The 14,798-nt window shown below is 45.2% G+C and overlaps 1 protein-coding gene across 1 annotated transcript in view; it reads left to right on the top strand.

The window, feature by feature from the left end:
• LOC308320479 (EMILIN-1-A-like) overlaps positions 1-13,137 on the top strand; it is a 77,180-nt gene extending 64,043 nt beyond the window's left edge. The window contains exons 10-17 of the mRNA XM_080770912.1: positions 88-454; positions 1,441-1,839; positions 2,978-3,226; positions 4,436-4,630; positions 8,050-8,175; positions 8,445-8,462; positions 9,442-9,576; positions 10,066-13,137. Of these exons, the coding sequence (XP_080627038.1) occupies positions 88-454; positions 1,441-1,839; positions 2,978-3,226; positions 4,436-4,630; positions 8,050-8,175; positions 8,445-8,462; positions 9,442-9,576; positions 10,066-10,388 (1,812 nt within the window). The 3' untranslated portion in view covers positions 10,389-13,137. The remainder of the gene's footprint in view (positions 1-87; positions 455-1,440; positions 1,840-2,977; positions 3,227-4,435; positions 4,631-8,049; positions 8,176-8,444; positions 8,463-9,441; positions 9,577-10,065) is intronic.
• Positions 13,138-14,798: the final 1,661 nt, after the last annotated feature.

Below are 14,798 nucleotides of genomic sequence, written 5' to 3'. Positions count from 1 at the left end.
TCCATCTTTCAAGTATTTCCTTCAATGCCAGTGTGTGAATGGTGCCTCAGGAATCAATACAATATGTTTATCCTATTACGATTAAAGGTGGTCGACCTGAGCCACGACGTGCGCAAGATCAAGGCTCTGACGGGAGACAGCGGGGAGCACTTCAACCGCATTGTCACCGAGGTGGAGACGCTGGGCCACGACTGCGAGCTGTGCGGCCGGATGGAGGGCGAGCTGCGCAAGCTGAAGAACCACACCCAGCACGCCCTGGACCGCTTCGGGAAACGCATCGACGCCATCGGCGGGACGGGCGGTGGAGCGGGCGGCGGAGCAGGCGGGACGGGCTCGGGGCAGAAGAACTTCTGCCCCCAGGTGTGCCCCGGGCTGCGGGAGGAGGTGGTCCGGCTCAGGGAGGACGTGCACAGATGTACGGGACAGTGCAAGATCAGACTGGACGGACCCATGGGTTAGTGTTCTATATAGGGTCATCCTAGTTAGAATAGTCTCAACTACTATACCTATACCTCCATCCGTCCATAGAATCAATCCATCCATCCATCTGCCAACCCTACTTTCCTCAATATTATTAGTTCCCACGTCTTTGTCAGAGAATAAGGCCCCTTTTACACGAGAATGGCTTCCATAGAAATAAAGTACCGTTTGCACTGGCCCGTTTACGACAATGCCGTTTTCGGTAGGTTGAAAACGAAACAGAAATCTTTGAAAACGCTCCGCCTGGCGTCTCCATGTAAACGGGCCAAACGATGAATCCGCGAAACGTGTGACATCATGGCTGACGTCGGCTCACGTCGCTTATGTTTATTACATTGGTGCAGAGCCGTAGGCGATATTAGAAGTTCCTAGAACGAGCAAGCGCTCCCTCGCCCCACTCATCCTACGAATACAAATGTAGCGACTCGTAAGCCGCTCGCTCTATTGGTAAAATGGGATCCGGATGCAATTCCGACGGAGCATTAGTCCGACATGCGGGAACAACGGTCGGACTACCACTCGAACATTCGCTGCTCCCGTGCTCGCGGTTATGGTTACTGTAGGTTAGGGATATAGGTAGGTTCGTTATGGTTAGGTTAGGGATAGAGGTAGGTTGGTTATGGTTAGGTTAGGGATAGAGGTAGGTTGGTTATGGTTAGGTTAGGGATAGATGTAGGTTGTCTGTCTAATGACCGTCAGACCAAAACACGTGTCGGAACTTAGTACTGCACCCATGTAAACCATGATTTAAACAAACAGCCTTTTGATAGGAAGTAGAACGGAAGTGGTTCTGGCAGTGCGTCAGCGCCACCTAGCCACCTGCACACTACAGCACTTTCAGTCACTGTTGCGTATCCGTGTTAAACGCTGAGTAATAAGTGAGACCGCAAAAGGGCTTTGCTGTTTTCTCTGGAGACCGTTGCCGTGTAAAAGTGGCTTACATTTTCCTCTTACTTACAGGAGGTGGAGTTGGTGGTACCAGCGGTGGAGTTGGTGGAGTTGGTGGTACCAGCGGTGGAGTTGGTGGTACCAGCGGTGGAGTTGGTGGTACCAGCGGTGGAGTTGGTGGAGCTGGTGGTACCAGCGGTGGAGCTGGTGGAGCTGGTGGTACCAGCGGTGGAGCTGGTGGAGCTGGTGGTACCAGCGGTAGCGGTGGCGTTCCCGGTATAGGGGGTGGATTGGACTCAGAGAAGTCTCTGGACGGCCACAGCGTGATCGGAGGAACCCTGAACAACAACCAGCTGAAGACGATGCAGGGCCAACTGTCGGACGTCATCCTGACCTTCAGCTCCATCAACGACACGCTGAAAGGCCTGGAGCACACCGTGCACAAACACGGCAGCGTCATCACCGACCTAGGTACCGTACTGCAGGCACGCCGCGTCAGCTCGCTAACAAGCTCAACACATACGCCCTCAATTGTATGGTTCATTTAGGCGGTCTTTTAACCAGAGCACCAGTTCACTTTTCATACGTATACATCCCTCCACCTCACAGCCTCCCCCTGTGCCATTTAAGTTAAATGTATGATTCTGTGGATTGCATGATCGATGTTATATCTTAATTTATGCCCTTGAGTTGACGTTCATTCAATAACTCTGATCTCGGATTCTCATCTGTATTATTATCACAGGAGCAGAGTCACACTGCACAACTGAATGCAATATCATTGCAATAAATGGTTAAATTCAGATGAAAGTGTCTTAACCCATTTTGGGCAGGAGCCCCTTTTGGCATTTAGCTGTTGAAAAATAGCAGATCTACAAGCTCGAGCTTGTAGGTCTGCTTTTTTTGAAAAAAATGTAGTGCAAATCTTCTAATATATATTCTTTCAGAGCAAACGTTTTTAACTCAACTCTTTGCTTCTGGGGGGAGGGTCCCTGGAACAAGATATCTTCAGTTGGGGATCGGCGGCCAATTACATACAGTATATCTTTGAGGGTCCTTGACATGAACATGTTTGAGAACCACTGATATAGAAACATAGGTTTTTTTGTTTGTTTTTTAATAATCTTTATCCCACGATTTTGTAACCCATTTTTCACCCCTGTGTCAATTATCTAATGTGATCCTGGGCTCTACACACCCTCCGCCAACCTGGGGAGAGCAACGGACTTAACTCATGCTTCCTTCATGCATGAGTGTCCAAGTCGCTCCTTTACACCTGACAGGGGGGAGTTTCCCTGGTTGGACATAGCGCGTGGAAGGAACACGTTATTCCAACCAGTTCCTTTCCCCTCCATCAGGCGCCCCGGCTGGCCAGGGGGAGGCAGTTTAGAGACCAGGTTTTTTGTGAGGGTACCTACCCTAGCGGACACGGGGAGAACATGCATACTCCACACAGAAACATAGGTTTTTCTGAAAACTGTAAGGATTTTAAAAACATTTGTAGAATCGTCCTCACTAACTGAAATGCTATGGTGCAAGTGATGAGAGTGAAGACGTTAAAAAGGAGATGAGATAACCGATAGTATGTTTGGCACTGCTGCGCACACAGGAAACACCAAGGACAAGATCATCACGGAACTGGACAAGATCCAGCAGGAGGTGACGGAGCACATCGAGGAGAGCCGGGACCGCCTGGAGGGCATGGACAGGGACGTGCGGCGCTTCGAGAGCACCCTGGTGGTGGAGATGGGAGACTGCAAGCGCTCCGGGGACGGCCTGGAAAAGAGGCTGTCCAAGATGGAGGGAGTGTGTGGTCGTCTGGACGGCGTCTCTGACTCCCTGCAGAGGATCAAAGACGGTACGAGATCGACACACAGAATGTATCATATTGTGCTGAATATGAGACGACTCTTTTTAAAAGACCACCCCCCATTTTTCAAGACCCATTTGTTGTTTTGTGGCTTTCCCCTTTATTTTCCCAACTGTCCTGCATACCACCTGTGTCTAAATGTCACATAATGCAGGAGGCAGCAAAATGTTGTGTTATTGAAAACAAGCACTTCCAAACTCTGACACTTATATGCCCTGCAATAATCAAATGCAGGGCATTTCAGGCATAAGGTTTCTATGGTGGATTTTTATGAAACAAAAACTTTTCAGATAGAAAGACGATGATTCAAGCTTTTCGTATAGCTGCAATACTGGTGAGTTTAACATTGCTTAATGCAATCAGACAGGACTTTAATACTGGTGAGTTTAACATTGCTTAATGCAATCAGACAGGACTTTAATATTGGTGAGTTTAACATTGCTTAATGCAATCAGACAGGACTTTAATATTGGTGAGTTTAACATTGCTTAATGCAATCAGACAGGACTTTAATGTTGGTGAGTTTAACATTGCTTAATGCAATCAGACAGGACTTTAATACTGGTGAGTTTAACATTGCTTAATGCAATCAGACAGGACTTTAATATTGGTGAGTTTAACATTGCTTAATGCAATCAGACAGGACTTTAATATTGGTGAGTTTAACATTGCTTAATGCAATCAGACAGGACTTTAATGTTGGTGAGTTTAACATTGCTTAATGCAATCAGACAGGACTTTAATATTGGTGAGTTTAACATTGCTTAATGCAATCAGACAGGACTTTAATGTTGGTGAGTTTAACATTGCTTAATGCAATCAGACAGGACTTTAATACTGGTGAGTTTAACATTGCTTAATGCAATCAGACAGGACTTTAATACTGGTGAGTTTAACATTGCTTAATGCAATCAGACAGGACTTTAATACTGGTGAGTTTAACATTGCTTAATGCAATCAGACAGGACCTTTCTGTTTGGATGAAGCTGGCAAGGCCAGAAAGTATTTTTTTGCCACTGCGTTCCCGCATAACTTCCAGGTACGATGATGTCACGCACATACCCTCTATACTAATGAACTGGTGGGTGTGGCCACATGGAAACATAGTTTTAGCAGTTTCTGTACGCTTTGTCGCTTTCCTAGTATAATCATAGTATGATCATGTTTTAATCTTTAAATGCTCTCCCCATGGTTCAGGTCTGAACAAGCACGTGTCGGGGCTGTGGAGCTGTGTGAGCGGTCTGAACAGCACCGTGGTCACACACGGAGGCCTCATCGACTACATCCAGACCACGCAGATGGACGGCGTCCACGGCAGGATCAAGAGCCTCAACTCCTCGGTCAACTACATCCTCAAGGAGCTGGACGGCCTCTCAGAGCAAGACCTGACCGGCAAGTCCACCTACTGTACTCCTACTGTATACTCCAATCTATTCTATTTCCCAGCGGCTCTCAACCTCTCTCATTTAAAGGACCGTCGGTTTGATTATGACACACTAGGCCACAGGCTCCCTTTGGGAAAAGATTTATTTTTTATCTCTGGGACCTCAATCTACACTGCAAAGTATCAGTGTTTATTATTTAACTCTGAGAGTGTACAAATGGAACTGGTCCATTTGTTTCCATTTGTACACTGTCAAGCCCCGATTCCACCAAAATAACTTTGGTTCTAGAACTGGTTGCGTTCTAGATTCTTGGAACCTTGGTGCTTTCATGGAACCCGCGGCCATTTTTTGGTTAACCAACTCAGTGCATATAACACTCTGAACTGGTTTAATATTAGGCGGGGGGGAAATAACCAAACTGGTTCAACCCCAGTGGAAAAAGGGCCATGTTTTCGGGCACCTCAGTAGACCTTGCCAAGCAAAAACGTCATTTCGCGGGTCCTTGACCGGCCATTTTAAATCCATTCGACGGACCCTCAAAATGTCTGCTAAAGCCCACTAACTCCACCACCTCTCCCTCTCACATGCGAGTAATTGACAATATATAAAGTCACAACACCAACTTTGATGAGGCAGTATTGCTTTGTTTTCTTAATTTCCTGAATAATGTATATTTTTCATTTTCTGAAAAATGAACATTTTGGAGTTAGGTGGTTTCTTCCTGGCAGCAGATACATCTTTTTTCTTTTTTTCGGTACTGAAGTATTTAATCTAAATTCCGTACCTCTTGTTTGTTCTGCATTATAGGCCCTGTGTTGCTGCATAAAGGTTTGGGTGTTTTTCTTGATGTTCAGCTGTTGTAAAAGTTCCACTATACAATAACGTATGCTGCATTTAATTTAAGGGCAATTGATGGGGGAAATAGTGGAAGCATTGATGAAGTGGGGTTCCTTCCTTCAGGGGATCCAAATGGATGCTTACATGTCTGTAATGGACGCTTATAAACCTTGAAATGAAAAGGTTTGATAAACACTGGTCTACAGTTATTTATGCAGCAAAGATGCAGGATCAATAATGTGAAATGGGACTTCTACAAAGACGAACAGTGTTAAACTAAACCCATGTGTCATGTACCGTATTATGTGTACTTCTAAAAGTTCTAATCCTAACGCTGTCCAGGGTGAGAGCTTGGATTCCTTTTAAAGCAAAGCAGACTAACCTTAAATGACCCTTTATAGGAGAGACAAACAAAGCAAGACATTAAACAAAGTCATTTAGCAGTTTGAGACGCCATTAGGTAACCAGAAGCTCCCCGGTTGCATGCTAAAACCCACCACCTCCACATAATGACCTGTGCAGAGGAGGAAATGCCTCTTCCCACCTTTGACGTCAGTAGTCGTTATTAATTATTTCATCGCTGGGCAAAAGCACTTGCAAAACGCCACCTTTATTATGAAACAGATCTCAGTAAGGTTCGTGTGTGCGTGCGTGTGCATGTGCGCGCACATTGACTGCATCAGCGGTCTCAAGCAACACATTTACTCACTGCACAGTGCCCAGATACAATAAACAGCACAGGCTATCAAACACCACAAAAGGGCCAGAGTATTTAGTGTAGAAACATGACTAATCTGAACAGTCAAACGAACACGCTATGTTTGTGTGCTGTACAGTGTTACTTCCCAAGTTCCCATGACACTACACTTCAAAGACTGCACAGTGCGCACGCACACACACACACACACACACACGCACGCACGCACGCACACACACACACACACACACACACACACACACACACACACACACACACACACACACACACACACACAGTCATATGCTCTCCCTTGTGTGTTTTAAAAGTAATCATCAAGTAAACCATCCATCCATATTCAACCGCTTATCCGTAGTCGGGTCGCGGGGGCTACAGCTTTCAGACTTCCCTCTCCAGAGCAACATTAGTGACTTCCTCCTGGGGGATCCCGAGACGTCCCAAGGCCAGTGAGTCGATGTGTTTCCTCCAACTGCGCCTTGGTCTGCCCCGGGGTCTCCTCCCAGTGGGACGTGCCTCGAGGACCTCCCTAGGGAGACGCCCGAGAGGCATCCTAACATCCTAAACTGGCTTCTTTCCAGGCGAAGAAGCAGCGACTCTACTCCGAGTCTCTCGCGTGACTGAATGTGACTTGTGTAATGTCCCTAACCTTTGTTTTTGTCTCAGTATACACATACAGTATATTTTACATGTCTATGAATGTGCGATTGTGTTTATGATCTATTCCGACTGTCCTCTCTGCTCTCTGACCATCGTCTTTAATTGCTTTGTATCTCATCTCTTGTCTGATGTCCGACTAGACTAAACAGTGGCTCATCACAATGTCTTGTTATATTATGTTGTGTTAATGTACAGTATATGTTCTGTTATGTGTATTTCCAACGGTTACAGTTGGAAATGATATACTGTAGGTAGGAGGTAGGTACACATGGAGAGGTGGAGGCTGTATGGGAAAAGATTTCAGTACTATGTCAGCAGGGAGTGTTGGGCGGGAGGAGTAGGACGAAGGCCCTATGTCCTCCCGGTGGGGGCTCCTCACTGGCAGGTGAGCCAGTATTAGGGTACAACAGTACATCCTCCCGGTGGGGGCTCCTCACTGGCAGGTGAGCCATTTTTAGGGTACAACAGTACATCCTCCCGGTGAGGGCTCCTCACTGGCAGGTGAGCCAGCAGTAGGATACAACAGTACGTCCTCCCAGTGGGGGCTCCTCAGTCACTGGCAGGTGAGCCAGTAGTAGGATACAACAGTATTTCCTCCCGGTGGGGGCTCCTCACTGGCAGGTGAGCCAGTAGTAGGATACAACAGTATTTCCTCCCGGTGGGGGCTCCTCACTGGCAGGTGAGCCAGTAGTGGTGTAGGATACAACAGTACATCCTCCCGGTGGGGGCTCCTCAGTCACTGGCAGGTGAGCCAGTAGTAGGATACAACAGTATTTCCTCCCGGTGGGGGCTCCTCACTGGCAGGTGAGCCAGTAGTGGTGTAAGATACAACAGTACGTCCTCCCGGTGGGGGCTCCTCATTGGCAGGTGAGCCAGTAGTAGGATACAACAGCAGCAGTGACTGACAACACACATGTCACGGGGAGGAATCAATTGGCATAACGACTAAATTGGGGAGAAAAAGGTGTTAAAAAGGATTGTCTACTCTAAATTTAGGAGAAAAAAAAAGAAAGACTTGATACCGTCTGCCCCACCTTTGTGTATCTATCTAATTACAAGACACATTGTTGTCCATTTGCATGACAACTCATCCTCTTACAATGCAGCTCACAAGTATCTGCTTCTGTGGTGAATACTACAGTAGTATACAATATCTCTGTGTCAATGTATTGATTATTTATTGGTATACTTTCTGCCAACCCTCACTGTCACAGGCCTGCCCGGACCACCGGGCCCCCAAGGCCCCCCTGGAGAGAGAGGCTTCAATGGGCTGGCAGGGTTAAGGGGCCCCTCTGGACCTCCAGGGAGACAGGGAGAGAATGGTCTCAGAGGACAACCAGGTAAAGACAGGTCGATTGAAATGAATACCGGTAACGTGGACGGACGGATGGATGGATGGATGGATGGATGGATGGATGGATGGATGGATGGACGGACGGATGGATGGATGGATGGATGGATGGATGGATGGATGGACGGATGGATGGATGGATGGATGGATGGACGGACGGATGGATGGATGGATGGACGGACGGATGGATAATGCCACCAATGTACAGAAGTGTACTGTTTTCCTTAAATAGTAACTTTTTCTTTTTCTTTTTTGTAGGTCCCAAAGGTGAAGGAGGTAGGTCTTTGTTTTTCAATTTCTGTATTATTTAGCTTTTAACTTTCTGACAGCACTTTGTAAACCTTGAGTTGTGAAATGTGCTATATAAATAAAGTGGATTGGATTGGATTGGAAGAGTCTATGGGGAGTATTTCAGTGAAATTGGTACAGATTTTGGGGTTTTCTAGGCGTGCAAGTACGGAATTGCCAATCTGTGCTATTTCACCGTGTTTGGGTGAGACCGGATTGGGAAAACATTCCTTGGTGGTTTGAAATTATATTCAAATCAGATTTATGATGTACTTTATTCTACGGCAAAAAAAGCTCATCTACTGTACAAGCTCACAAGTGTTGTTGTGAGCTTCAGTCAGCAACACTGTCCTACGGCGAGTATAAATGAAGCATTAATCACACCTGTGTCATTATGACGTTGCCACAGCAACCAAAGCAGGTGTGTGGCGATTGTTTGAATAGCCTACTATACTAAACTGATCTGATCAATAGCAAATAACATTGTGGACAGTCACCCCTAAAGGGGAGGCATCCTTTGGATAGACATAACGTTGGTGAGTGGTGCGTTAAGACGACCGGATTTAGGTGGGTGAGGGGTGCGTTAAAAAGACCGGATTAAGGTTGGTGAGGCGTGTGTTAAAACGACCGGATTAAGGTTGGTGAGGGGTGTGTTAAAACGACCGGATTAAGGTTGGTGAGGGGTGTGTTAAAACGACCGGATTAAGGTTGGTGAGGGGTGTGTTAAGGGTTAGGTTTAGGTGTGCTGCCTCGTGGGAGGTTAGGGTTAGGGTGAGGGTTTGAGATAGGTTGTAGGACTAATGACTGGTCTAACCAATGAGAACACATTTACAGTCAGTCAACATTGTGGAATGTCAGTCATAAAGATCACATTAATAACAGTTACCCCTAAAGATCACATTTAGTAACAGTGTGGACAATCAGATATTTGTTTGCTGTCTGAACAAAGCCTGTATGTCGTGCTCAGGTCTGCCCGGGGCTGACGCTCACGTGCCCAAGCTGTCCTTCTCGGCTGCTCTCACCATCCCCATGGAGAGAGCTGCCACCATCGTCTTTGACAAGGTCTTTGTCAACGAGGGAGACTTCTATGATCCAAGGACAGGTAGGACTCGCAAGGAAAAGCTCTACTACATTTTCTATTAAGTAATTAGTCTAATTAGTTTGACTCCAGCATACTCAGACATCACCCACACCACAGCTGTACAGTCAGCACTGTTTTACTGAGGTTAAGGTTAGGAAGAAGGATAGGTTTAACCTTTAAGCATAGTTTACTTAGGTTACGTTCAGGCTGAGCAGTTCTGCGCCCGGGGTGACTTTATTTTGAGGCAAGCTTTCCAGTATTGGACTGCTAGAGGATTTCAGAGGCTAAAATATCTGCTTTCTGCCACCATGAAAATATCCTTGTGCAACATCTCCTCCACGAACAAAAGGGCATTGTATTGCATTTTATAGGAACTTTAGCCTCTCAGCTAGGAAGGCTGCTATGCAGAAGAAAAACACAGTGCATACGCCAGTGTAAACTCAGACATCGCCCACACCACAGCTGTACCGCCAGCCTACTGTACCTACGTGCTAACTCTGTGTTCCTCAGGTGTGTTCACCGCTCCCGTGGACGGGCGTTACTTCTTCAGCGCCATCCTGACGGGCCACAAGAACGAGAAGATCGAGGCGGTCCTGTCCAAGTCCAACTACGGCATGGCCCGGGTGGACTCCGGTGGCTACCAGCCCGAGGGCCTGGAGAACAAGCCCGTGGCAGAGGCCAAGGTCACGCCCGGCTCGCTGGCTGTGTTCAACATCATCCTGCCGCTCCAGGCCAGGGACACTGTGTGCATCGACCTGGTCATGGGAAAGCTGGCGCACTCCGTGGAACCTCTCACCATCTTCAGCGGAATGCTGCTTTATGAAGACATGTGATTCACAAGCCTCCCCCTCCCATCCCCCCATCCCCCCCCCCTGAAGGAGGGACAGACTCATGATGTCACCAACCTACCTTACTTCTCTTCCTGGACCTTTTGCGAAGGACACACAAGGAATGGAGTGAGAGAGAATGGTGGCAACAGGAAGGAACAAATGAAGAGAGAGAGAGAGAGATGAATGGTATTATAGGACTTTCACTAAGTCCATGTGTTCATAGTGATGTCTGGTTTATAGAAGCAACAAACAAGCAAAACGACGGGACCAGAGAATGTGAACCACTGACTCCCCCCCCCCCCCCATTAGTTGACATTGTTAACAAAAGGTAAACAGGAACTAATGGCATAATGTATGACGTCACGTCGGCCTTGTATCATTTGTGGCTTTAAGAGAACGCTGACGTGTTCTGATGAGAACTGATGAACAAGTTTGACAACGGGATATAGAACAGGAACTGAGCAGAGACTTTTTGTCCTTCGTATTCTAACCGATCGTCCAGCATTTTGTGATAATGTGCACCTCCACACAGATTTGTACTACTGCAGGAATTTTATATTGTGTTGTTTTTCTATAATTATTTTAATAATAATGCCTGAATCTTTATAAGTCACTCCAGGTATGGGTTATGAGTACAATAGCTCACCGATGTACCAAAGATGACCACGAGGCCTCCATGCCTTCCCATGTAGCCGTTTTGCTGCAAAGTGCTATCCTGCCAAAGAGCCATGGCCTGCGTTCTGAAGATTCAACAAGAGGGTTAGGGTGAGAACTCCAGAAGCAGTTGTGCCTTTTTTAAATCACAGCTAAGTTGGTTTTCTCTTATGACTTAACGTGTGTTCCCCGAGAAGCACTATTAACCACTTAAGTCCTGTTTCAAAAATGCAGAAAATAGCTTATAGATGTGCTATTTTAACTATTTTTGAATTGTTGACATCTTTTATTTTTTTATTGACACATTTGTAAAGAAGAAGAAAAGAAGAAGAAGAAAAAGAAAGTACAGCAGACCACTGTGGTCCATTACACATTCAACAACAACAAACATTCAACACTCAAAGGCAATTCATGATGTATGTGGTTACGTATACTTTGTCATACAATGGTATCGCTCACCAAAAATAGGATTTTCAAGTCTGTTATTTCCAGTGAGCAACACCATCGTGCAACGGTATATGAACACTATAAATGATTACTCTTTAGGCATGTTGTGTCCGCTTTGTTTTAAAGCCGTGTTCTACAACTGCAACATTATCCCACGGTTGCTGTGCAGCTGTTAAAACCCCTTTGAAGTGCAATGCTGCTTTGGTTACAATGTTTTTTTTTTAACATCTCTGAATGTTTTAAATAATGCTAAGCTCTCAGCTCTCTTGGCAAGATACAGCAATCTGTCGTTTCCATTGAGCATAATGGGGGAAACAAGACACTAGTGATGCAACAAGAGGCTTTTATAGGTTTTTAAGTACAGGCCCAACACCAACGGTTTAGGTTTTGAGGATAAACCCAAAGTTCATTTAAAGATCCAGTCTGGTGATGGAGCACAGCAAAAAGAGAAGGAAGGTCACTTCTTAGCTCCGTTGTCGCTGGTTTGTTCCATTGAAATGAATTCACATTGTGAAAGGGTTTTGTTTGTTTGTTTAATTAAGGTGCACCTTTATTGCTCTTTGTGTATTATATGTGTGTTGTATATCCTGCCATGTGGCTTTTGGTGCAAATGTCCAACATTTATTGAACACATTTTGCAACACATGTAGAGATCAAAATGGAAAAACATCCAGCAAAGAAGCATAATTATAAAACCAAAGTTCTAAACAACAGAATACAATCATCCCATAACAACAATGAAATGCCACGCTGTTTTAGCCACTCCTTAACGTTCCATCAATGCTTTTCAAATCAAAACTTCATAAAGGAGATTCCATTTGCAGATATGGCTCCCAATACACATTATGAAATGTGATCGGTGATCACCACAACATTCACTATCCCCACCTACACATGTACATGTACACCAAATTCATATACAGGTATAAGATGCTGAATAAGTCCAAATTAATGTGTAAATTCAATGAATGCAGTGGCGTTTAAGACAACAGTAGGGGTTATCTGTCTCCTTAATTTCAGCAGTTTGGCCTCGGTTAGTCGGTTACCAGAAGACAGATGTTGATGGCACAGAATCCATCTTGCTCAGTTGTTCTCAAAGCGGGGTCCAGCCCCTTTAGGGCAGTGGTTCTCAACCAGTGGTTCGGGGACCACCAGTGGTCCTCGAGGGGGTTCCAGGTGGTCCCCAGCTAAATGATGGCGAGTTGGTAACCAAATGGACCCTCATAGATCGTTTAACTCTTGAGAGTGTAAAATTGGTTTCATTTTACACTCAGAGTAAAAATAATTGTTAAACTTCTGCATTACTTAATTTACAAGAAGTCTACACAATTAAAGAATTGTTATTTTGATCAACGGCTGTTACCTCTCCTAATGGTACCAGCATCAACACAGCATGGAATTGTGGACAAAATCCTATCCGTCGACAACAAAATATTCTACGTTTTGCGTCTGAGAGGCTAAATGTCATCAAATGGTGGTCCGCGGCTCAAATGCAGAATAAATAATGGACATGAAAAGGGTTGAAAACCACTGCTCTAGTGGGTTCCAAATGGACCCTTACAGATCTGTAATTGAGAGGAGGGGTACAAATGTGTCCACTCACACGGTTATGGAGGTGCTTGGGGGGAAAAATAAAGTTTGAGTACCACTGGTCTAGTTTGTTTCTTCAATATACTACAGTGTGTAGTTTTTCATTGTCAAAAGTCAAGAAAATGACATTGCCATTGTCCACGATTATAATCGGCTATAGTATGCCGTACCATATAGGCTATAGCCATGTGCTCATGTACCCCCTGTCTATTAGGTCAGAAAAGTTATATTTAAACAGTAAATAAGACATTTTTGGCGAATGCAATGTAGTCTATATGTTTTGTGGGAGTGTGCAGGTTTTATTTTGCATAGAGAGATGTGTGGTGGAAGTGTGGTTTGGTCGGAGATAGAGCACGAATGAACGGCCATGTGCTCATGTACCCCCTGTCTATTAGGTCAGAAAAGTAATATTTAAACAGTAAATAAGACATTTTTGGCGAATGCAATGTAGTAGTCTATATGTTTTGTGGGAGTGTGCAGGTTTTATTTTGCATAGAGAGATGTGTGGTGGAAGTGTGGTTTGGTCGGAGATAGAGCACGAATGAACGGCCATGTGCTCATGTACCCCCTGTCTATTATTCTATTAGGGTAGCAGGATGAAAAGGTTTGTCACGAACTGCTGCAGATCCATAATAATCTTCAGACACATGCAGTGTCTGCTGGTGAACACTAGATGGCAGCAAAACGTCGGTTTCCCAGTCTGTCCATGACAAACTACTTTAAACATGTAGTTTCACCTGCTCTCTCTCTCTCTCGCTCTCTCTAGAAGTGTATATTTGTCTCTAAATGTTATGAAGTGAACAAGGTAAACAAGTCTAGTGCTTTATATTGGTCGTCCACTCACAGTTTGTATTGAGTTGCGCTTGAAATAGTTCTGCAAGCTGTTAATAAACACTTCAATGCCCTCCGCAACTTCATACGCAAGTGCAGCGGTGGGTTTCACGTCTTCAACAACAAGAATGCAGAAGACCCAAAGGCAGGTGGAAGTCCTACTGTCAAAAGTCCAGACCCATGGTGGCTCTAAATGGAGGCGGCCATTACCAGTACCACACGGCCCTGGCCTGTACCCACGGAAAGAGAGGAAGATCAGAGAAACACAGGAGAAAATCCTTGCAGAGAGAGACAATGAGATCAGCCGAGAGGAGAGAAGTCTATACGGGAGCGCTAGCGCGCAGGGTCCGGCCCATTCCTCTCTGTTATGTCATATGACGAGCATTTAACTTTTAATATCACAATTATTGTAGCTAATCTTTAACTGAATCTGGAAGTATTCCTTTATTAAATGATTCTTCATAGTCTGGAATTGTAACTGATCAATTTTCTTTTGTGACTTTCGCCTTTATTTTATATGGAGGGACAGTCAGTGGTGTAAACTTTATTTATATAGCACATTTCATACATAAAATGCAACTCTGTCACATTCTGTCTCTCCCTCAGTCTCCACACTGGCCTCCCATATCCCATTCCAGCACACCCAGTTCCATTTACACACCTGTCAACTACCTCATCAGCCCAGCAGTGAACACTTCTCCAATCAACCTGCTCACTATAAAACTGGACTCAGTACAAACACTCATTGTCAGTTCATAACCTGTGTCACAGATGTCCTGCCTGTTCATGTGTTGACTTTGATGTCATTCTGATTCATGCCTGATTCCTACCTGCATTCCCCTGTGTAAGATATCTCGTAATTCTTTATTAAATACTTTATTATTATAGCCT

Source organism: Protomyctophum bolini (assembly GCF_963924005.1).
Source record: "Protomyctophum bolini genome assembly, chromosome: 1".
Lineage (NCBI taxonomy): Eukaryota > Metazoa > Chordata > Actinopteri > Myctophiformes > Myctophidae > Protomyctophum > Protomyctophum bolini.
This window is presented reverse-complemented; position numbering and strand designations above follow the sequence as displayed.